Below are 24,752 nucleotides of genomic sequence, written 5' to 3' on the forward strand. Positions count from 1 at the left end.
AGGGTGCGGAAGCCTAGTACCGAGGAGCCAAGAGCCAGCCCCCCAAACTCCCCGGTCCTCCCCCACGAAAACAAAGCCCTCGGCACTACACAGAGCGGGGCGAAGGGACGCGAGAAAGCGAGGGGGCGGGCAGCCCACTCCATCTCGCGCGGCAGCCGCGGGGTCCGCGAGCGGGGAGGGGGCGCTGTGGGCCTGCTCTCCGCGTGGAGAAAAGCCGCCTCCTCACGCCCCCTCAGCCTGAGCCGCCTCGGGAAGCCGCCCCGGGCCCCGCCGCCATGTTGGGTCGGGATTAGCGACTCGGTCTCGCCGCAGACGGCGACCGCGGGAGGGGCGACCCGCCCCCCGAGGGGGCGCGCGCGACGGCGGCGGCGGCGGCGGCGCCGGAAGGCGGGGTCGCCGGAGCCGGGCCGGGCGCGGCGCGAGTTCCGGTGAGCGGACGACCGCGCGCGCAGGTAGCCCCCGCCCCCCGGGCCGGCATGGGGGGCGGGGCCGGGAGTGAGGGCGGGCCCCGCGCGGGGAGAAGGTGGAGCGTGAGGCCGCGGGGTGGGGAGCCCGGGAATTCCCTCCTCCTCAAGTGGAGAGCCGGAGGCCGGCTGTGCCGTCGTCGCTGCCGCCCGGCGCCCGGGACGAGGAGGTGGAGGACGGGAGCGGGCGCCGCGGGCCTGGTCTCCGCCCGCCGCCCCCTCCCCGCCACCCTTCCCCGCTGCTGCGGCGACTCATGCGAGCCCGGCCGGAGCGCAGGTAAGGAGCCGGCGGGGACCCCGCGGGCGGAGGCGGCCGACCCTGGCCCCTCAGCGCTAGGCCCAGCGCCCGCGCGCGCCCGGCGGCGCCGCCGCTCCCGCCCCCGCCGCTCCGAGTCGGGAAGTTCGGGGGAAACTTCTCCCCTCCCCCGGCCCGGCGGGGCGTGTCTCCTTCCCGGCGCTACCTGCTCGCCCCCTGCTCGGTCTCCGCCCCGTCCAGTCCTTCCCGGTCCCGCCCAGATCCGACCTAAGGTCCCCGGAGCGGCGGGAGTCCCGCACCCGCTTCTGTAAGGTTGGCGGGCCGCCCGGCGAGGGGGCGGCGGGGCCCTTTCGGGCCGAAGTGGGAGGCGGGGGCAGCGGCCCTTCCCGGCCCGGGGTCGCGGGTCCGCGGGTCGGCTGTGCCCACGGCATCTGTGCCGGGAGTCCGGGCGGGGGTGGGGCGGGGGAGCGGGGGAGCCTCCGGCTGCACTTGGTTTGATTGAAAACCGCAACATGTTAAAGTTTTCCTTTGTTTTGGGTTGGGGGTTGGGAAATATGCCGTTTTCAACGTGCACTTTTACAGCCGTTCTGCCGCTCCACCTCCCCCCTTGGTTCGGTTCTCTGTCCGCATGTGTTATAGAAAATCTTGTTTTAATGTGTGTTTTTCTTCTTGGTAATTGCTTCCAGCTTTCGCTCTATTGGGCATGGGGCAGCGTTGTTTTAAGAAGCTCTTCGAAAATCAAGTCCGACGTAGGGACTGATTTTGTTTTGTGGTGGGTGGGACCTGAGGCTGTTCGGATTGGGTAGAATTACTTTCTGCTTAATTAATTAAAACAGGCACAGCCTGACACATGGTCTAACAATTTGTAAGTTGTTAGAGAAATGAAAAGTTCAGTCTCCACTGGGATCACACTTTATGTATATGCCATTTATTATGTGTGTGTGTTCCCACAGGTACGTGCGTGCACATAGGTGATCTCACGTACACACATGTGATTGTGGTATGTTCGTGCGTTGCAGCTGCAGGAATGCAGTGACAAAGTTTTCTTGACAGTTCTAAGTGTTTTTAAGCCATCCTGTTAAATTATCTGTTGTTAAAACTACACGCTAAGGAAAATATTACTAATACATACATGTGACTATAGGCATTTAAGGCAAAGTGGTAAATTTAACTCTTAACTAGCACAATGGTTAGCACACAATGGACAGGAAACACTTTGAATGGACAGGTAATGAAGTGTCCTGTATTACAAGCCGAGGATCTTGTATGTATTAAGTATGGATTTTCATCTATTCTGTGAGAAACTTGTATTTCAATATTTATATTTTATTCTGTTTTACTAATATATTAGACCCCTGCCATAGTTGACCCTTTAAGAAAAGGACATTTAATTGTATTTTAATTTTTGGATATTAGCTAAACTTCAGTGGAGATTTTGAATGTTAGATGACAATTCATTGGGTCCTAAATTAGAAAAAAAAATGACTGCTCTGAATCTAAATACAAGACAGTTCATATCCGCGTTTCCAGGATAAAATATAAAAGTGCTCTTAAAATACATACTCTGCTGCAACCACCATAATGTTATAATAGCTTTAATTTTGCAGTATGTTTTTGCTGACTTCATAAACCACAAAGTTGACTCCTTTCTGTTTAACCGAAAGTGAAATTACAGCTTTGACCTATCTTATGGGATAGGTGGAATTTCTTATGGCTGAAGTGTAATATTAATACATGGCTTAAGTTGTTGTTTTTATAAATCAGTAGGTTCTCAAGCTGAAAAATCAATGTGCAAATAAAACTTCATATGTTGTGTTAAAATAATAAATATTTTAAAATAATAGTGAACCGGTGTAAATGAAACATTATTGACACATGCTCTAAGTCTTGTTTATATAATAGAGGTCAGTTTTGCATCTCTTTAGGCAGTAAATAATTAATGTCATTTTCTCCATATGTGCATTTAGCTCTTAATCTAATGAATCTCTTTAACATAGATAGACAGGGCTTATTAGTTCCTATTAGCATTATAGCTAAAAAAAAAAAAAAGCAGCAGCCTAATATCAAAAATGTTTAAAGAGCAGTACAAGGTCTGGTGACTTGTAATGCAAACTTAGGTGATAAAACTATGTATTTTTAAAAAAACCTGCAAGGAAGTGATTTCTAGAGAAGTACCAAGATTAGAGAGGGAGGAAACTGTGATTGGGACCTGGCTCCTGGACTGATGTTCTTTCACCTGGTGGTGGCTACAAGGGCGACGCAAGTGTGTAGTTCATTAAGCCATGATTGCTTTTCTGAATCTGTGTTTTAGTCTATGTGAAACTTTTTTTTTTCTTTTTAAAGAAGCCTATGTGTAATGTGCTTTATAAAGGACTTCATGGAAGAACTTAATATTTGATGACTTTGGAACACTGCTTGGGTTGACCATTTGCAAACAGGTTAGACCTATTAAATGGTAACTGGCAGATAACCAGCAGGTGTATGTAACTACTTCTGCATGTAAATAACATATTAATTATATTAATATTTTGAGACAAGACACCAGATTTAACTTTAAATCCTCTTCACTTTTGCATGTTGTACATGACAAATAGTAGGTAATCAGAGTATGTTTTTAAACTAGTGGACACTGTTCTGTCATCGGATATAAAATATACCCTATTTTTCAGCAAGTTGTGGTAATTAAGACTCAAAATTTTAACTGTGGCATCAAAGCAGTAGGTCTTTTCATCCATTTTCAGTTTTCTGAAACAGTAATCCTTCAGATCAGTCATTTCAGCCTGCGTTCTGATATTCTTAAGGATGTCTTTAAATTATCAGCTTAAAATAAGTTTTGGTTTACTCAGACTTCATGAAGATGTGCCGAACAGCACCTGAAGAGAGAGTGTTTTCTTTCAGGTGACACCATGATACTGGAGTTTCTGAAATGCTGTGAATCGTTGCCTTGTGCTTTACTTGCTGTATGGAATGGGTTGCTATAGTTGCCGTGATCTTTCTTTGCCTTGCTGTAAAAAGCAGAGTTGAAGAGATCATGTCTGTGCCACGTTCTTACATCACAGGAACTTTCAGTTATGTTATAATGGTGATGTTTGTGGCGCTGGCTTTGTTGTGTGAAATATTTACAGGAAGTTTTAGTTAAGATCTTCCATTGTTCAGAATGCTGCATGGCTTAGGTCACCTTGAGTTCACGTTTAAACAGGTCTATAACACAAATACAAGTTCCTCTAGCGAGGTACAACTGCTTTTCTTTAAAGGAAGTCATCTGTTCCTCTTAAAGTATCTTGGTATCTGGTTGGTGGTGTGTGTGGCCGTCTTGTGTGTGGCTGCGGTGGGCTATGTCGTCTCTCTTTTCTTCCTCTCAGCTGCTCCAGCGCCACAATTAGGCTGCCTATTGCTCAGCTGCAGCTGCTGGGTGATTATGAACCATCCAGCTCCTGTCTAAACTCAGAGGCAGATTTAGCAAAAGGAGCTATAGTAACAGCAGAGGGTGAAAGAGAAGAGCCGGTGCCGCTGCCAGTATCATTTTAACACGTCTGTGTGCCAAGGAATCGTTGGCTGCGGCAGCACCACTGTTGTCTTGGCACTAGCAGACTTGATAGCAACACCTCCTGCTCTGGCTTGGGTTTACCTGGTGTTATTCTTTAAGATCTTGACCTTCCCTCCAGGGCAGAGAGCGAATGCTCTAAGTTGAGAGTACAGGGTAACGTCCAGTGAGGTTACTGATGGACTGAGCCGAGCTTCCCCCCACCCCACCTCCCACCACAACAGTGCCCTGCAGTGCCCCTTATTTGAGTCTGGATGGGATTTCAGATTCTCTGAAGCTTATATGAACCACATACTCTGCTGCTTTAAGCTGTGTCTCTTGGAAGTGCTGCTGCTGTTTCTGTTGTTTGGTGGGCGGCAGAGCTGATACACAGGTTCCTTGGACTCTCAGCTTTTCTTCCAGGAAGTGGAAGACCTTCAAGAGGAATTATTTCTAGAGCTAGCTGTACAGGGCATCTCCCCTGTGACTGCTTGAGTTTTGCAAGTGGGAACCCCGGATTATTTTTCCTGTTGTTCTTCCTTTGTTCCTGGGATATGAGAACATGGACATCAGCAAACGCATACACAGCATCAGCTGTATATGGCAAGCCCCAGCCTGGAAGATGCTGCAGGCAAATTGTTGCAGGTTCTGAAATATTTCTCAGTTTACGATTACGCCAAGCAGAGAGCAGCGACATCTTGTCCTCTCTTTTACCATTGTTGTTGTTCAGTCATGTCCGACTCTTTGCGACCCCATGGACTGTAGCCCACCAGGCTCTTCTGTCCATGGGATTTCCCAGGCAGAAATACTGGAGTGGGTTGCCATTTCCTTTTCCAGAGGATCTGCTCCACCCGAGGATCAAACCCTTGTCTCCGGCCACCAAGGAAGCCCCTCTTTACCATACCATTGGAAGATCTAGGTAGTTCCCCTTGCGAGTTCAGGTTTTCAAATTTAGTGGTTCAAGATTTGGTCAGTTTAGGGTAGGGGATAGAGAGTGTTGGGAGAAGTAGCTCTCAAACTTACACAGCCAAAAGGAGGAAAGACATGCCGAGGACTCACACTTGACACTGTTGTTGTGGCACGTACTCTGCAAGACCCTGGCGTGGTGACCCCACTCTCTGTGCTCCCATAGAACCTTGGCATCAAAGCATAGTCCTCCCTCCTTTCTAATTATTTCTTCTCATGACCGTGATATACTTGACCTGTGGTAAGCAACTGTTTGACATGAATCTTTGAGATCAGTCTCTAGGAGAATAAATCCTTAATAAATCTTGAACTGTATACAGGGATGTGGCTCAGTGTATATTTATGTGAGTTTATATACACAGACTTTATCCACACATGTTTTTAAGGTATGCTGCTGCTAAGGCGCTTCAGTCGTGTCCGACTCTGTGTGACCCCATAGACGGCAGCCCACCATGCTCCCCCGTCCCTGGGATTCTCCAGGCAAGAACATACCGGTACTAAAATTTTGCAAAAGTAGCTTAATGCTTTTTCAGAAGCTAATGTTAAAATAAGTTCTTTAGATTTTTAACCCTCGAAGTTTGGGCCTAGAAAATCACTTTTATAAAACTGTTTAAAAAGTTTCAACTTTAAATGTGAACTTAAATATCATTTTTGTATTTCTAACATAAACTGGAAACTTTGTTGTTGAAGTTATACTAGTTTCTGGTAAAGTTTGTTAATTTTTTTTTTTACTATTTTAATGAATGTTGAAAACCCAAGATCTTAGATTCTAAGAAAATACGTTTGGTATCCTATCAGTGACAGTCAGTATTATAATTATGACTTAATGATATTCATATATTCAAGGACAAAACGAAGAAATCTTTATCTTCTTGATGTAACATATGAAAGCATGCATAGGTCATAGGGTATGTCTGCTGAAGTATTGGTGGGGGTGGACCCAGGAAATACTGGGAGGAAAAGACTGACCACCGAAATTTAAAGATTGTCTGGTTTCAGCCTCTGTTCCTAACAACGCATTGATCTAAATTGATTATAGGAGATAGTCATTTCTTGAATTTTTTTAATGTAACTTTCAGTTTCTTAGCATTAAGTAGAAATTTGGATGAGGTGGAGAAAATCAGTGGCTTTTGCTGCATGAGTCAGTACTTAAAACTGTTCCATGGCAAGTTTATTGATTTCTTGTGTTAGTCGCTCAGTCGTGTCCTTCTCTTTGCGACCCCACAGACTGTAGCCTGCCAGGTTTCTCTGTCCATGGAATTCTCCAGGCAAGAATACTGGAGTGGGTTGCCATTCCCTTCTCCAATGGATTTCTTACATTTACTCTAATGCAATTAGTATTGATATTTTCCACCTTACGGATAATTTTAAAATAACAGCGGTCAAGCATTTGGAAAAAAGCAGAGAAGGTAACATAATAAGAACAGGACTAAAAGGTGGAAGGCCACCTGGTTTTTACTCCACTTCTGACAGGAAAGAGCTGTGTTGGTATTTAGTCACTCGGTCATGTCTGACTTTCTTGCAACCCCATGGGCTGCAGCCTGCCAGGCTCCTCTATTCATGGGATTCTCCGGGCAGGAACACTGGAGTGGGTTGTCACTTCCTTGTGAAATTTGCTGAGGTCACTTCCTTGTCCAGGGGATCTTTCCAACCTAGGGATCGAACCCGCATCTCCTGCTTTGGAAAGTGGATTCTTAGTCACTAAGCTATGTGGTCTTGGTCAATTTGGTGGACTCCATAGGCCTCAGTCTCACCACTTGAAATGGGGGTATAGTTTGGCCACATGTTTTCTAACGCTTTATGTGACTCTACTACAGTTGAAGGTTTTTATGTTGATAAAAATGTTGAGGAAATGCTTTGGAGTCTAAAATTTGAGATCCAATTAGATATCATATAAGTAAAAGTTAGGGTTAAAAATTGACCCATGGACTTAACACTGGACTTCCTCAAGCAAATGCAGTGTATTCCATTCAATAAGTGGGCACTTATTAAACCTATGATGCAGCAAATACAGTGCCAGTTTTGATGTTCTGAAAATGGTGGCAGCATGACTACTGCCTTCTAGGAATTCACAGTCGGGTGGAGCTGGCTATAATTAGGAGGCTGTTATGAATTTTTTAGATTGATCTTAGTGTGATAATCCATTAGAGTACTTCTCTGATTTTTGGTGGTATTAGGGTGTGATACATTTGAAACTTTTCTTTGCACTGCATAGATTTAGATTCTAGTAAACAGATTGAATTCTCTAGGCAGGAAGGCTTGAGTTGATGTTTTTCTAGATGTTAGTTCTTTGCAGGTATTAGTGACTCACATACACAGGCTCCCCAACACCTATCTAGAAGTTTTACTAGAAAAAAACACATTTGAAAGCAAGGCTTTTAATTTTTTTTTTCAGATTTATTTTGCAGTAAAATTAGAAAAGTGAGGACTTACTGATTCATTGAAGCTCATAGTTGTGATGTCAGTTAACAGTCATGACAGCTTCGTCCCATTGTGTCAGGCAAAGAGCCATTAGTGTTAAAACAAATTTACTTTTTTAATTGACAAAAGGGCACACTAATTGTTCTGGATATTTTTCTTTAATATGTGTAATTAATATTTAGAACAAGCCATGGGCATTTGAAAATGGTTAGCTTTTTAAGGTTTGCACAGTATTGAATAGAAAGAGAAGGAAGGGAAAGAAAGAGAAGGAGGAAAAGAAAGGAAGCTACAGTTGTAAGGTTGAAAGTAAAAATACTTTTTCCGGAAAAAGTTCTTTTCTGTAGGGTTTGTCTTTTTGGCTAGATTCTGGGAAGCCCGTTAGAGTTTACCTGTAAAAGCCTAATATACAGATAAAACAGTGTTTCAGTGGTAAATATGTTCTGATTGATTTCAGGTTTGGTTTGTTTTTTTTTAATTCACCAGGCTCCGTGAACACAGGAAATACCTGGCCTACCAAATGCTCTGATTATACAGTAGGTGAACCTGTATTTCTGCCAGCCACCCTCTCTCCCCACCTTCCTTGCTTTTCACTATTTAAAAATCACTGCTATGAGCTCCATATTAGGATGTGAGGACTCTAAGCTTGATCTAAGGACAGGAGCTTCCCTAGTTCCACCCGCCTGCTTGTACTGAAGCTTGCCTCCTGCTCCAACCCTGTAGGACAGTGTGAAAAATGGAAGCAGGTCAAAAGACTGGGAATGAGAAATGAAAACCATGAAGGCAGAAGGGAAAACTGGGCAGTGGACGTAATGCGGAGTCTATGATTTTCTTTTTCACACCCTTTTATCTGTCTCATACCCATTCACTCCTCCTCTTAGGCACTGGGTAAGGAAGGAATAAAACCTGTTTTATGACATATGCTTTGCTATATATTATCATGTTTAACTTAAATCTTTGAAATGCTTTTTCAAAAACACAGAAGAATCATGTGTAAGATAGGCTTTCATTACACACAAAGGAAAATTGAGGATCAACAAGGATATGAAATTTGCTGAGGTCACGTGACTAGTTGATGTGCCTGAATGACTGACAGTGAGCGTGTTTCTTATGAGACGCCTTCCTTAGGGTTAAAGAGCAGTGATGGAAAGGGGGATTTCTTATCTTTTTCCTTCTTTAAAGTGTGCGTTTGTATTGGGGCTGAGAATTTTCAACACCTAGACTTTTCTTTTTAATGGAAGTAGCTTTGTGGTGCATATTTCATAATAGATGTCAAGGTCGGATATTATATGTGCTGAAAAAGATGGCTTATTACAGTAGACTGTAGCAAATGCTTTCCTTTTACAAGTTTGGGTTTGTAATGGAAAATTAATGTACTAATTCCAAAGCATTCTTTGTCTTTTTTATGAAACAAGATGTACAGCCCGATTGCAAAGAGACAGTGTTCACATGTTTTTCCAATCAAGTTTTTCTTCCCTATCTAAATTTAATTCATCAAGGATTCCCTGGCGGTCCAGTGGTTAGAACCGAGGGCCTAGAATCAATCCCTGGTTAGGGAACTAAGATCTCATAAGCTTCTCACAAGCCTGTGGCTAAAGAAAATAATTACATTAAAATTTTTTTCAATTAAATAATTTTTTTTCAAGTTTATTAATCAAAAGACCAAAAAAGCATGCAGAAATGGGTTACTACTCTAACTCAACTGTAGGAAATGCTGTTCTTTTGTAAGTTTGCGTTTGTAAAGTGTACATATAGTCTGTATCTATGAAGTCAGCACCCCTCCCCCACATATATGTCCGTAGTTTATGCTTGTATCAGTTTTCCAACTCCAAAGCTGGACCAAGCTGTACAGTATTGCCTTCTTTTCTGCTGAGAACATGATTTATTCCTAGATGAGTTGGTAGAAATAGCTGAAAGCTCTGTCTTATCTACATTATCCTCATCCCGTTTCGGGCTCATGCTGCAGAAGGAGATAAACTTTCTGGTTTGCTCCATGGGGAGGACAGTGATTTCCTGAACCTTGGTGCAGACCCACCAGCCTTCAAAGCTGCACTTCCTTCTAGAGGAAATCCAGTAGGATTCTTCCATACTGGCTTGTTCCTTTAAATCTTATTGTTTGTTCCATGAATTCCTTGCTCTCTGGATGAAGAATCTGATCTCAAGCTCTGAATGGAAATTTTGTTTGCTCCTCTTTGGCCACTGTGTCCAGTTACATTGGCAGTGATTTCCTTCACCACCTTGGCTTCCTTTTATTTCTTTCATTTTCTCATCTAAGAATGTACCCTTTATCTTCATTAATAAGCTGGAGCACTGTTTTCTTTGGGAATACGGGTTGATGTTGTAGCACTATTGTCCCACATAGAATATCTACAGTATATCACCACCAGCAGTTTTCCGTTACTGCCTGTGCGTACTGAGTCTCCATGAGGGTTGGCAGATAGGTTTTCCCATGTTGGGCCAGGGACATTCCTGATGATGCAGTGGTTACGTGTCTGTGCTCCCACTGCAGGGGGCACAGGTTCTGTCCCTGGTTGGGAGCTGGCCTCCCTGCATGCCAGGCAGCGCAGCCAAACAGCAAAAAACTATGCCAACTCTAAATGCTTGGAATGGCTGCCACTAGAATGTAAGCTCCACGAGGGCAGGGATCTTGCTTTTGTTTACTAAAGTTATCCCATGTATCTAGATCAATAACACATAGTAGACACATGTTTTTTATATAAATATATATTTTAATGTGGGAGAGTGCAACAGTTTGCTGACAGTGTTTGTCTAGCGTGGGCATGGGAGAAAGAAATGTTAGCAGTCAGCTCCTCGCTGAAAACTCATGTGGTAACCTCAGGACTCCTTGCAGTGGCAGGCCCAGTGCTAAACAACGGTGTTGATGCTCAGGATGAATTCAAAGAAACATTCTACTCGAGTCTGATGGAAAAACTGAGATTTGATTTAGCAGTGACATGTAAATGTAAGGAGAGGTGAGACATGTAAGGAGAGGTGAGAAAAGTACTTTCAGTAAGTGGGTTTTTCTTTATATCATAGTCCCTAGCTTTTATTTTTCGTTTTTTTTTTTTTTTTCAGTTGTGTCTGACTCTTTGAGAGTCCATGGTCTGTAGCCCGCCAGGCTCCTCTGTACGTGGGATTCTCCAGCCAAGAATACTGGAATGGGTAGCCATTCCCTTCTCCAGGGGAACTTCCCAACCCAGGGATTGAACCTGGGTCTCCTGCATTGCAGGCAGATTCTTTACTGTCTGAGCCCCCAGGGAGTCCCTAGCTATGTCCCTGGCAGCCATGCTCTTAAGTCTGGCACTTGTCAGTTTCCCTTACATTGATGGTATCATATGCAGGTGTTTGGTTGAAAGTAGAACTGAGACAAATAGTCCTTGGCAGGGCAGTTACCTTCCAGTGACAACATCGCACCATAGAAGGGAAGATGGGCTTTTTAGTGGAAAAGTTGCAGGCCCTGCCTCGGTAGGGGACAGGAAGTAACCTAGTAGTTGCCTGAAACTGTACAATTTAGTTGTGTAAACATGGTTAGAATATTTATTTGAAAGATATGGACATAGATGGTATCTTAATTCAGGAAACAATATTTGAGTTCAGTTCAGTTGCTCAGTTGTGTCCGACTCTTTGCGACCCCATGAACCGCAGCACGCCAGGCCTCCCTGTCTGTCACCAACTCCCGGAGTCCACCCAAACCCATGTCCATCAAGTGGATGATGCCATCCAACCATTTCATCCTCTGTTGTCCCCTTCTCCTCCCACCTTCAATCTTTTCCAGCATCAAGGTCTTTTCCAGTGAGTCAGCTCTTCGCATCAGGTGGCCAGAGTATTGGAGTTTTAGCTTCAGCATCAGTCCTTCCAATGAACACCCAGGACTGATCTCCTTTAGGATGGACTGGTTGGATCTCCTTGCAGTCCAAGGGACTCTCAAGAGTCTTCTCCAACACCACAGTTCAAAAGCATCAATTCTTCGGCACTCAGCTTTCTTCGCAGTCCAACTCTCACATCCATCCATGACCACTGGAAAAACCATAGCCTTCACTAGACGGACCTTTGTTGGCAAAGTAATGTCTCTGGTTTTCAATATACTATCTAGGTTGGTCATAACTTTCCTTCCAAGGAGTAAGTGTCTTTTAATTTCATGCCTGCAGTCACCATCTGCAGTGATTTTGGAGCCCAGAAAAATAAAGTCAGCCACTGTATCCACCGTTTCTCCATCTATTTCTCATGAAGTGATGGGACTAGACACCATGATCTTAGTTTTTTGAATGCTGAGCTTTAAGCCAACTTTTTCACTCTCCTCTTTCACTTTCATCAAGAGACTTTTTAGTTCCTCTTCACTTTCTGCCATAAGGGTGGTGTCATCTGCATATCTGAGGTTATTGATATTTCTCCCGGCAATCTTGATTCCAGCTTGTGCTTCATCCAGCCCAGCGTTTCTCATGATGTACTCTGCATAGTGACAATATACAGCCTTGACGTACTCCTTTTCCTATTTGGAACCAGTCTCTTTTTCCATGTCCAGTTCTAACTGTTGCTTCCTGACCTGCATACAGATTTCTCAAGAGGCAGGTCAGGTGGTCTGGTATTCCCATCTCTTTCAGAGTTTTCCACAGTGTATTGTGATCCACACAGTCAAAGGCTTTGGCATAGTCAGTGAAGCAGAAATAGATATTTTTCTGGAACTCTCTTGCTTTTTCCATGATCCAGCAGATGTTGGCAATTTGACCTCTGGTTCCTCTGCCTTTTCTAAAACCAGCTTGAACATCTGGAAGTTCACGGTTCACGTATTGCTGAAGCCTGGCTTGGAGAATTTTGAGCATTGCTTTACTAGCGTGTGAGATGAGTACAATTGTGCAGCAGCTTGAGCATTCTTTGACATTGCTTTTCTTTGGGATTGAAATGAAAACTGACCTTTTCCAGTCCTGTGGCTGCTGTTGAGTTTTCCATATTTGCTGGCATATTTAGTGCAGCACTTTATTTGGGTCCAGAAGCAAACTAATAATGATGGTTTAAGACTCTAATGGGCAGTTTACCACCTAAAGTAATGAAAACTCTAAAAATGCCGTAGACTTTTTTATATGAAAAGTTTAAACACTCTGGGAGGGGAGGGAGTCAGAATAGAATGGGACTTCTATCTACATTTCTATAGCATTTTTAGTAATTGAGAAAAGACAGTAATTAGCTGTATCAAAGAATTTGGTTGGGGTAGTGGTAGGTGGAAATTAGAATGGAGCTAAAACCTCCCTTTTCCCCAATCTCAAGGCACACTTTCCCTCCCACCCCCCACCCCTACCCTGCTCCCTTAAGCCACTTCTCCTGGGGCTTAATTTTTGATTTTGAATTTTTTTTTTTAACGAATAGAATTCAAGTCAGAAGGAGGAGCTTGTAATAAAGGTCAAGTGGAAGCGAGGGTCCGGAACCTCTTAGGACATTACCAGAGGATGAGTAGGACTTTTAGGATGATGGATGCTTACAAGATGGAAAATCTGACAGCACAGACCACTCTTAGAGAGAAATCCACAGCCAGAAGGAAGGAACCACAGATCTACAGTTTCAGAAAGTTGAAATAATCGGTAGTAAAAAAGAGCTGACATGTCTTGTTTTTAATCTCATAAGTTCTGTAACAAGAGGATATTCTTTCGTGGAAAAGCTAGTAAAAAAGTGTAAGAAGCTAGTTAGGAGATAGTAAGAGGGCATCTAGCTTTAACTGATGTCAGGCTTTTAGGTCTCAAAGAATCCATTGGAAGGTTCTGAAAGACATTTCTGATACTCCCAGGACCCCACCAGTAATAGAAATCATGGAGACAGACATCTCAAAAAAAGAACGAATTAAATGACGTCTTAAAAGGTGAATTTTAATAAATGCAGACACTGAAAGTTGCCTTTGAATCTGGACAGAATTCTGTCAGTTTATTAAACAGTTTCCATTTATAAACAATTGGAATGTTATTAATACAAAGAAGTAACCTTTAACAGTTAGTTGTCCAGGAGCGCTTTATGGAATCCTTTACCCACCTTTTGGAGTTTGCAGGAATACTCACTCTGGGTCATCTGTCAATGGTACTTTTCCTGTGTTGGTGAGTGGTCTGGCCTGATAAAGCTTCATTTCCTTCTAAAGGCAAGGGCCAGTGATTCGTTTTCCACGTTTTTTTTCTTTCTCTGTCTGTTTTATTTTCCCCTTTCTGCAATTAAATCTTCTAATGTCCCTATAAACTTTGCTTTATCTTTTTGATGATATTCAGAGTCAGGGATATTAACATGCTTAGAGCTCTTTTTATGTATTTCTGGGTTTTGTTTTTTAAAGAAAAAATAAATTGGAGTATATGAGCATGGGTGTTTGTCCCATAATGTCTGTGAACATTGTTTTGTTTTTGTTAGTCATATATGTGAACAATTTTTATTTGCTTTTTCAGTTGAAGGCTACTGTGCATTTTTCCAGGTGGTAAACTGCTTGCTCGTAACCTTTGCCAATTTTATTCTTGGGACGTCTTTTTCTGATAGATTTTTACAGACTGTTCGTATACAATGGATACTAATCTTTCATGTTGCAAGCATTTCCCTCATATCTCTGCTTGTCTTTATTTTGTCTAATATTTTTCTTTAATCTTAAAAAGTTATTGCAAATAATTTTCCTTTTGTAACTTCTGGATTTTGTATTCTAAGAATACTTGCCACAACTGACAGTCGTTTAAAAAATTCTATTTATGGGTTTTTGTTTTGGTTTATATTGCAAATAATCTAGCTTTTTACTCTGAAATTTATCAAATTATGATGGAGCACACCAGCTGTTTATTAAATCTCTTCCTTTTTCCCACTGATGTAGAATGCCACCTTTAGCATTTACAGATTCTTACTCTCAGGCTTGTTTGAGGGCACTCTTTATTTTCTGATATTTACGTGTTTAGTCCTTGGCCAGTACCACATAGCTAGATGAGGGTAATTGTGACCTTGATAACAGCAGCAGGAGCAGCAGCTAATTATTATTTACATGTGTGTCCATCACAACAGCAAATACTCTTAACTTATTTTACCTGATTGTTTCTTACAACACCCTGAGTTAGGCATTCTTTTTTTTCTTTTGAAAATCTGGCTTAAGTGTTCTGACATGTAGCCGTTTTGTTTAATGAAAGGATTTTCTTTCTTTATTTTTTCTTCCCTTTAAATCTCTGAAGCCCTAAGCCCCTCACAAACATGCTTGTCCTTGCATGGGGACTATGTCTGTCTTCTCTGTCTGGTTCACATCTTAGCGCATATGCTGCCAGATCAAGCAACTGAATTAAGTATTCTCAATGTCTTTATTTTTGCAGGTGAAGAAATAGGCTTTGAGAAGTTACGTTTCTTCAAATTACAATCCAGGACTGCCACCAGCTTTCCAACTGCAGAGTTTATTCTCTGAACCATGAGGTTGTGGTTACTAGTGGGACACATTTCCTCATTTTTTTTCTCTTTTCAGAAATTTGTCAGCTGTTCTTATGCATCTCCTTCTTCATGTGAACATCATGATTTTGAGGTAGATACTGTTAATTATTTAGATTTATTTAGGGAAGAATGGGCATCGTAATAATGGATCTTACTACCTAAAAATAAGTGGCATGGTTCCATTTATTAAGGTTCTTTATATCCCACAGTTTTATTTTTTTAATATAGACTCTGAACATTTTTTTATTAAGCTTATTCATAGGTATTATTTCATGTGTGGTTTTAGAAAAACTTGTTATTTAGAAATAATTTCAAAGTTACGGAAGAGTTGCAAAAATAGTGCAAAGAATTCCTCGAGCTCCCTCACCCATATATACCAGTTGCTAACATTTTGCCTCAGTCAGTAAAGAATCTGCCTGCAATGCAGGAGACTGGGGTTCAATCCCTGGGTCAGGAATATTCCCTTGGAGGTGGGTATCCTCCCCAGTTACTTGCAAATGTCATTCTCGTTACCCTTAAGTACTACAGTGTGTATTCCTTAAAGCAAAGACATTTTCTTATACACCCACAGTACCGTCAAATCGAATTTGGGGCTTTTAACATCCCCATAATGCAGTCATTTAGTAGACCATTATCGTAGGTTGCATTGCATTCTGCTAGAAGTTCTAGGCCCCAGCACCTGTGAATGCAGCCTGATTTGGAAGCAGGGTGTCTGCAGATGTGATCTAGTTGAGATGTAGTCATACTGAATTAGAGTGGCCCCAGTGCATTATGACCTGTGTCCTGTTAAGAGGAAAGTGTCATGTGACCAGAGGGACAGAGGTGGAGTGATGTGGCTGCAAACCAAGGAGCCCCACGGGCTACCACCCACAACCGGAAGTTAGGAGGGGCAGGAGAGGTTCTCTCCAGAGTTTTGGAGGGAGCATGGTCCTGCCAACACCTTGATTTTGAACTGCTAGTCTCCCTTACTGTGAGAGAATACTTTCTGTTGTTTTAAGCCTTTTCCTTTTCTTTTATTCCTTCCTTCTTTTCTAGCAGCCCTAAGACGCTAATGCAGCAGTCCATAATCCACATTTTTCTGATTATCCCAATAATGTCCTTTATAGCAAAAATCCAGAATCCAGCGCACTGCATTTAGGTATGTCTCTTTAGTCTCCTTCAATCTGGATAGTTCTCCAGCCTTTATCTTCTGTGATGTTGATCTTTTTGAAAAGTCAGAATGCTTATTTTGCACAGTGTACCTCGCTGAGATTTCTCTGCGCTTCCCCGTGATTAGGTGCAGATTACAGGCAGGAATACTGCATTGGGGTGTTGTGCCCTGCCGCGTAGAGCCCGTCGGGAACAAGGCACCCCTTGTTAGTCTGTCCTGTTATTGGCGGTATTAAGTCTGCTTTGGTAATGTGATATCTGTCGGGCTTCTCCGCTGTAAAGTTAGCATGTTTTCCTTCTTCATCAATAGTTGATACATGGAATAATAGTTTTAGTTTCCATGAATGTGAGTCTTTCCTGAATTGGTTATTGAAATGATGACTGCAGAATAATGCTTTTCGTAACCCTGTAATTCCTTCTACATTTATTAGTTGGGGTTCTCTAAAAATCTTCCTTTCACTCTCCTGTGTTATCGGAGTGATTTTTGGATTTTCTTTTTAGCCAACAGGTTATAATCCATTAGTGTCGCTATTCCTTTTGTTGCTCAATTTCATCCTACATTTGGCAATCAAGAGCCTCTTCAGGATGTTTCCTGTATACTACGATATATCCACATCTTGTTTTGATTACTACTTACTTATTTTTTGGTATAAGGTGTCCCAGGCTCTGAAACCAAGCAGAGAGCTGGTGTGTCTGCAGTGCAGAAAGGCAAACTCTGACAGCGCGAGTTGTTAGCAAAAACAGGATTTGATGAGGGGCACTGTGCAAGGCAGTGGGAGACAGGCCTCAGGGCCACTGCAACTTGGTCTTGAGTTTGCTGTTCAGTTGCTGGGTCGTGTCCCACTCTTTGCGACACCAGTGGTCTGTAGCCCGCCAGGCTTCTCTGTCCATGGGATTCCCAGGCAAGAACACCGGAGTGGGTCTCGGAGTTGGGGATATTCTTGAAGGGGAAGAACAGAGAGGCTGGGATTAACCATGGTCTTGTGACATTTCTGGATCACAGTTTTGGGAGTCAGGATGTTTCTGACTTTATGATTTATGGTTTATGATTCTCTGCCCAGGTGGTCCATGGCTTAGGAGTCAGTTAGCTGTCTTGCCCTAAAGAAATGACCCAATCTTGTATGTTACTGATAATATCTACAATAGCAATTGTAGGTATCTGATTCCAGTTGATTACTGTTCAGTTAGCACAAGATTGCGGTCAGAGGGGACAAAAAAAGGATAAAGTTTTGGATAAAGAGATTAATCCTAAACGTGGTAATGGAACTTGGTTTTGGGAGGACTTAGTTTCAATCCTCACTACTGTTTTAACTTTCCCCATATCTTTGAGGGGTTGGAGTGACAGCTGCTCTGGCTACTTCTTGCTGAAACAGGGTGTAGTTCTACCTCAGTTTGGGGGATGGAAATGTTGCATGCCAAGCTTCAAATAGGATCACAGGTCGCTGAGAAATAATACTTGTACTTTTCATTTAATAAAATGACAATAAAAGAGTTCAACAGGAAATAAAGAAGATTGTAACAAATTACTTAAAAGGTAAGGAAACTTAGCAGCTCAGTATTTCCTCCCCAAGAAATGTTGTTCTCTTAACAAAGACATATTCAAGTTTTGTACCATATTGCCTTTAATATTAAAATTTATTAACTGAGTGAAATTCATTCTAATCTTAGTCCTGACCACACATAGAATTCCTTTCTAAAGATTCTTTAGTTTTCTCTTGCAAATCTTCTACAACTTTCTGTATCCATATTAATTTGTCCCCTACTTTCTTTCCCTTAACAAAATGTATTTCCATTCCTTATACTTTTTTTACTTGCATACAAAGATGTTTTCCTTATTAATTTTTAGTTTTAATTACATATATTAATTAAAATTCTCAACTCTTAAAAACCTGAATTTCTGATGAAAACTAAGAAGTAATCAATTATGGACTCTATCGTACCACCATTTCCTCATTGGCAAACTGACGAATGTATTCTATAACCTCCAGAAACATTCATTTCCTTATAGCATAATTTGCCTTTCTTTTTGGCCACATGATGCACTGCCTGGCATGCTTAATCTTAGTTCCCCAGACAGGAATTGAACCTGACCCTGCTGCATTGAGAGCACAGTCTTAACTATTGGACCATTAGGGAAGTCCTTTTTTTTTTAATTGAAGTGTTGATTTACAATATTATGTTAATTGGATATTTCTAATGAACCCAAGTATCTTTAGTTTTTCTCTCATAAGAAGGCAGAAGTAGGGAAACTTACACTAGTTTCGCAGGTAATGTTTCAATATTTTATCTTATTTGAAAGGATCTGGGTATTCAGTGAATTCCTATCATTTAACCTGATTTGTGTGTGTGTGCGCGTGCATGCGCGTGCGCTCACTCAGTGGTATCCAACCCTTCGCGACCCCATGGACTGTAGCCTGCCAGGTTCCTCCATCCATAGGTTTCTCCAGGCAAGAATACTGGATTGGGTTGCCATTTCCTTCTTCAGTGGATCTTCCGGAACCAGGGATCAAACCCACATCTCCTGCATTGGCAGGTGGATTCTTTACCACTGAGCCACCTGGGAATCCCCTAACCTAATTTAGCGGAACTCTATAAACTTTCAAGTACCAAAAATCTGGAGAAACTGTTTTTAAATAGACATGCACTGTGCTTAGTCACTCAGTCGTGTCCGACTCTGAGACCCCCCGGGCTCCTCTGTTCATGAGGATTCTCCAGGCAAGAATACTGGAGTGGGCTGCCAAGTCCTTCTCCATGGGAACTTCCTGACCCAGGAATTGAACCGGGGTCTCCTGCATTGCAGGCAGATTCTTCACTCCTGTCTACCTGGGAACTACATGGTAGCAAAGCATAATTACACCTGAAGAGTTCACCTAAAAATTCTCACCTCATTTATCTCTACTTCATTACCTTCCATTCATATTATCAAGGCCACCTCTTTGGGTTTGGTTATTTGCTGGGATGCCTAACAACCCAGGAAAAGTTCATTTACTTGGCTCCTGGTTTATTATAAAAGGATATAGCTTGGAAACTGGTGATGGAAGAGGGGCAAGGGGCGTGGGAAAGGGTTTGGGCTTCCAGGTGAGCCACCTTCCCAGAACCCCCAGGTCGCTTCAGTGCTTGGAAGATCTCTGAACCCCTTCAGTTAGGATTTTTCTGGAGGCTTCTTTACAGAGCCTCACTTCTTGCAATGCAGGAGCCCCATGTTCGATCCCTGAATTGAGAAGATCCCCTGGAGAAGGGAATGGCACCCCACTCCAGTATTCTTGCCTGGAGAATCCCATGGACAGAGGAGCCTGGCCGACTACAGTCCATGGGGTTGCAAAGAGTTGGACACGACTGAAGGACTCACTCACTGATGAAATCATTGACCTTTGGTGGCTAGTTCAACCTCCAGCTTCTGTTCCCTCCCCCAAGTTGGGAGTGTTTGGTGGGTCCGAGAGTTCCACCACTTCACTGACCTGGTTGGTCCCTCTGGCATCCAGCCTCCCCCCACCATTAATGGCTTTCTAGGGGTTACCGTCTAGTCAAGGCTATGGTTTTTCTGGTGGTCATGTATGGATGTGAGAGTTGGACTGTGAAGAAAGCTGAGCGCCAAAGAATTGATGCTTTTGAACTGAGGTGTCGGAGAAGACTCTTGAGAGTCCCTTGGACTGCAAGGAGATCCAACCAGTCCATTCTGAAGGAGATCAGCCTTGGGATTTCTTTGGAGGGAATGATGCTGAAGCTGAAACTCCAGTACTGTGGCCACCTCATGCGAAGAGTTGACTCATTGGAAAAGACCCTGATGCTGGGAGGGATTGGGGGCAGGAGGAGAAGGGGATGACAGAGGATGAGATGGCTGGATGGCATCACCAGCTAGAAGGATGTGAGTCTGAGTGAACTCTGGGAGTTGGTGATGGACAGGGAGGGCTGGCGTGCTGCGATTCATGGGGTTGCAAAGAGTCAGACACAACTGAGCGACTGAACTGAGGGGTTACCACTGAGAGAAACTCAGGGAATTGTTGTAAGTAACAGAAGGAGTTCCTTCACTTTTTATTGCTCTTATCAGGAGATTCCTAGGGTTTTAGGAGCTCTGTGCTGGGAATAGGGAAGTGAAGTGAAAGTCGCTCTGTTTTGTCCGACTCTTTGTGACCCCATGGGCTATATTACTATCCATGGCAGCTATATTACTATCCATGGAATTCTCCAGGCCAGAATATTGGAGTGGGTAGCCTTTCCCTTCTCCAGGGAATCTTCCCAACCCAGGAATCGAACCCAGGTCTCCTGCATTGCAGGCAGATTCTTTACCAGCTGAGCTACAAGGGAAGCGCCCAGGAATAGGGAGGAAAAGCAAATACATGTTTCTTAGTGTTAATTACCATGTGTCAGGTAGCTCCTTGCCACATGGGAAGTTGAACGGCTGAAATGTGGCTGGTCCACTTTGAGATGTGAAATACACCCAGATTGTAAAGACTTGATACGATAGAAAGAATGTAAATAATTTAGCTGTTTTTGTTGATACATGTTGAAATGGTAATATTTTGGGTATGTTAAGCAACATCCGCTGGATCATTGAAGAAGTAAAAAAGAGTTCCAGAAAAACATCTATTTCTGCTTTATTGACTGTGCCAAAGCCTTTGACTGTGTGGATCACAATAAACTGTAGAAAATTCTGAAAGAGATGGGAATATCAGACCATCTGACCTGCCTCTTGAGAAACCTATATGCAGGTCAGGAAGCAACAGTTAGACCTGGACATGGAACAACAGACTGGTTGCCAATAGGAAAAGGAGTACATCAAGGCTGTCTGTTGTCACCCTGCTTATTTAACTTCTATGCAGAGTACATCATGAGAAACGCTGGACTGGAAGAAGCACAAGCTGGAATCAAGATTGCTGGGAGAAATCTCAATAACCTCAGATATGCAGATGACACCACCCTTATGGCAGAAAGTGAAGAGGAACTAAAAAGCCTGTTGATGAAAGTGAAAGAGGAGAGTGAAAAAGTTGGCTTAAAGCTCAGCATTCAAAAAACTAAGATCATGGACGTGAGTTTGAGTAAACTCCGGGAGTTGGTGATAGACAGGGAGGCCTGGCGTGCTGCAGTTCATGGGGTCGCAGAGTGGGACAAGACTGAGCGACTGAACTGAAAGTGAAGTTGCTCAGTCGTGTCCGACTCTGCGATCCCATGGACTGTAGTTTACCAGGCTTCTCTGTCCGTGGGATTTTCCAGACAAGAGTACTGGAGTGGGTTGCCATTTCCTTCTCCAGGGGATCTTCCTGACCCAGGGATCGAACCCAGGTTTCCCGCATTGCAGGCAGACGCTTTACCCTCTGAGCCACCAGGGAACTGAACTGAAGTTATTACAGTTAATCTCATCTGCTTGTTTTTCGATGCCCTTTCCCTAATCAGGGATAGAACCCCAGGCCTTCAGAGTCGCAACCACTAGACCTCCAGGGAATTCCCCTGTTTTTTTCACCTTTTTAAATGTGGCTGCTAGAAGATTTAAAGTTAGGTATGTGACTCACATCATTGCTCTGGAGCCAGGCTGCCTGGGGCTATCCTTGATTTGGGGCAAGTTACATAATCTCTATGCCTCAGTTTTCTCATCCTTAAAGGAAAAGAAAAAGTAGCGTTTACCTCACAGGGTTGTTTTAAAGATGAAGTGGGTTATCGTGTGCCAGAGTACTTAGTGCCTGGCATACAGTTAATGCCCAGTGCTGTCTGCCACTATTTCCAGTAAGAGTGCAAGCTGCCTGAGCACTGAGGCTTTGTTTTGTTCACTGCTGTAACTCCACTTTTAGGCTCTCAGTAAGTGTTTTTTGAATTCAAGAATGAATATGGAGAATTTCTGAGTAACCTAGGTGATGATCTGGAAGGAGGTCTCTTTTGATTACCCACCCAGTGTTTGTTGAAAAGACATTTAGAACTAAGAAAATTGCATCCCTAAAAAGACAAATGGCCTGACTCTCTTAGAAAATCTCTATACCAAAAATATTAGAAAAATCAAAAGATAAATTAGATATATTTCGAGATTAAAAAGTAGAAAATATACATTTTTATTATTTGCACTGCATTTGCTGGGCTGGTCTAGACTCTCAATAAAAATTCTAAGTCTGAAAAAAAAAACAAACTTCAGTCAGTGGTCACATCTGGTGCTGGGCAAGGAGAGAGTGCTGCTACTGGTTGTTGATGGCTGGTATTTTAAGGGCTTTTCAGTGCAGGTGTCCTCAGAAAAACCCTTAATTTGCTAGCGACTGATATTTGTTCCCTGGTGGCTCAGACGGTAAAGCATCTGTCTACAACGTGGGACACCTGGGTTCAATCCCTGGGTTGGGAAGATCCCCTGGAGAAGGAAATGGCAATCCACTCCAGTATTCTTGCCTGGAGAATCCCATGGACAGAGGAGCCTGGCAGGCTACAGTCCATGGGGTCGCAAAGAGTCGGACATGACTGAGCGACTTCACTCATTTCACTCCCAATAGAAGATTCTTGAGAGTGGGAAGATTGGCCTAACTCAGAAACTCTTCACTAGAGACTTCCCTGTTTCCCCAGCTTGTTCCATAGCAACCCCAAACCAGTGTCAGGTACTGAATGTCAGTAAAAAGTAAGAAGGGAATTTTTCAAAGCATCCAGAGATTAAAGAGCATAGTCCGTCAGTCGTGTCTGACTCTTTGTGACCCCAGGGACTGTGGCCTGCCAGGCTCCTCTGTCCATGGGATTCTCCAGGCAACAATACTGGAGTGGGGTGCCACTTCCTCCTGCAGGGGCTCTTCCCAGACCCAGGGGTTGAAGCCAGGTCTCCCACATTGCAGGCGGATTCTTTACCATCTAAGCCACCAGGAAGCCCAAAAGAGCATAGAACTAATTTCTTCTTGACAAGTGTCAAGTAATTTACCCATGACATATTTAACAATTTTTTTCATAGAATTTTTGACAGAGTTTTCATGCTTATTGATTCATTTAGGTCTCCTGTCTTTTAACTGAGTTACTAACTTTTTTTTCTTTTTAGCTGAATTAATTTTATTGATTTCCATTTGCCTAGATAGTCACCTCTTTCATCTAGTTGTTAAGACTTTATTAGAAGAGAGTTGTACAAAGTTCCTGTTTATAGTTTTTTCAGATCCTCTCTTGCTCTAGTATTCTCACACCTAAAACTGTACTCTCCCTTTCCATGTCTGGATTAAGATGAAATTTAGTGGTTTATCTATTTCATTGATTTTTATTTGTAAATCGCATTGTAAGTTTTTCCATTATAATAATGAAATAAAGTTAAAAGAAAAATTAATTAGAAATATCTGGAAAAGAAATCTCAGTATAATTTACAAATAAAAATCCTCTTTTGGGGTTTCTAGTGGCTACTTGGGTTTCCCTGGTGCCTCAGATGGTAAAGAATCTGCCTGCAGTGTGGGAGACCTGGCTTTGATCCCGAGGTCAGAAAGTTCCCCTGGAGAAGGGAATGGCAACCCACTCCAGTATTCTTGCCTGGAGAATTCCATGGACAGAGGAGCCTGGAAGGCTAGAGTCCATGGGGTCACAAACAATCGGAAACGACTAAGTGGCTTTCACTTTCACTTGGTTTTGTTTTTTCCTAAGTTTTAAGTAGTTTATTTGTAGTAATTCCTTTTTAGTAATAGGTGTGTAATGCTGTGAATTTTGCTTTGAATACAGCCTTGGCTGTAGCTCACTAATTTGGTAGGAAGTTGTTATTCTTTTTATTTTATAATTTCAGTTTTTGTTTCTACCTTGAAGCAGTATTGGATCATGAAAACCTTTATATATTCATCTTATTTAGGAAAAGTTGAAAAAATACTTTTTGTGTACCCATTTCTTTATGTTTTATAGCATATAGTATTCTGTTGTCAATGCTTGAAAATGACAACAGGAGAAAATTATGTCCAGTCAGAAATTCATTAATGCAATGTGTAGTTAACTTGTTTCATGGAATGTTAAATATCCATGCATAGGAATAAGGGGTTAGTCATATACTTAACAATGGTGGCTTTCATCATTACTTAAAAATAAGTGCCTACTCATCACCTGGGGCTGTCTGATAAAATGTAGGCTCCTAAATTCTGCATCCAGAAATTCTAATGCAGTAAACCTGGATTCAGAGCAAGGAATTTCATTTGTAATAAATACCTCAGACCATATCTTGCAGGTAGTATGGAAAAATAGAAAATAGAGACACATTTATACAACTTGAAACTTTAAAGATGTTCAGTTTGACCGTGGTAAACCATGGATTTCTAGAGTCTTATTACCTTACTTGCTGTGTGATCTTGGACAAGTCACTTAACCCTCTGTGTATCAGGTTTTGCATCTGTAAAGGAAAGTAACAGTAATTGTTTTTTTAAGAGTGTTTTGAAAATTAGATGAGATAATCCATTTTAAGTATAAGCATAGTAGCTATAACATACTGTTCAGTGAATGTTAGCTCTTTTTGAAATTATCATTGTCATCTAATCAGGAGAAACATTTTTACTAGATTATGATTAAATTCATTTATTATTTTACCTATATGCTTAATCAGGTAGCTGTTGCAGTGTATTACCTTATGTATATTACTTATTTTACT

General features: G+C 42.4%; 1 protein-coding gene across 2 annotated transcripts in view; it reads left to right on the top strand.

The window, feature by feature from the left end:
- The first annotated feature begins 475 nt into the window (after positions 1–475).
- YES1 (YES proto-oncogene 1, Src family tyrosine kinase) overlaps positions 476–24,752 on the top strand; it is a 63,734-nt gene continuing 39,457 nt past the window's right edge. Inside the window, exon 1 of one of the 2 annotated variants that reach the window (XM_040264690.1) lies at positions 476–741. In XM_040264690.1, the coding sequence (XP_040120624.1) occupies positions 477–741 (265 nt within the window). In that variant the 5' untranslated portion in view covers position 476. The remainder of the gene's footprint in view (positions 742–24,752) is intronic. The other variant, XM_040264692.1, reaches the window with a different exon arrangement.

The sequence above is a fragment of the Oryx dammah genome, unplaced genomic scaffold, assembly GCF_014754425.2.
Source record: "Oryx dammah isolate SB20612 unplaced genomic scaffold, SCBI_Odam_1.1 HiC_scaffold_22, whole genome shotgun sequence".
Taxonomy (NCBI): domain Eukaryota; kingdom Metazoa; phylum Chordata; class Mammalia; order Artiodactyla; family Bovidae; genus Oryx; species Oryx dammah.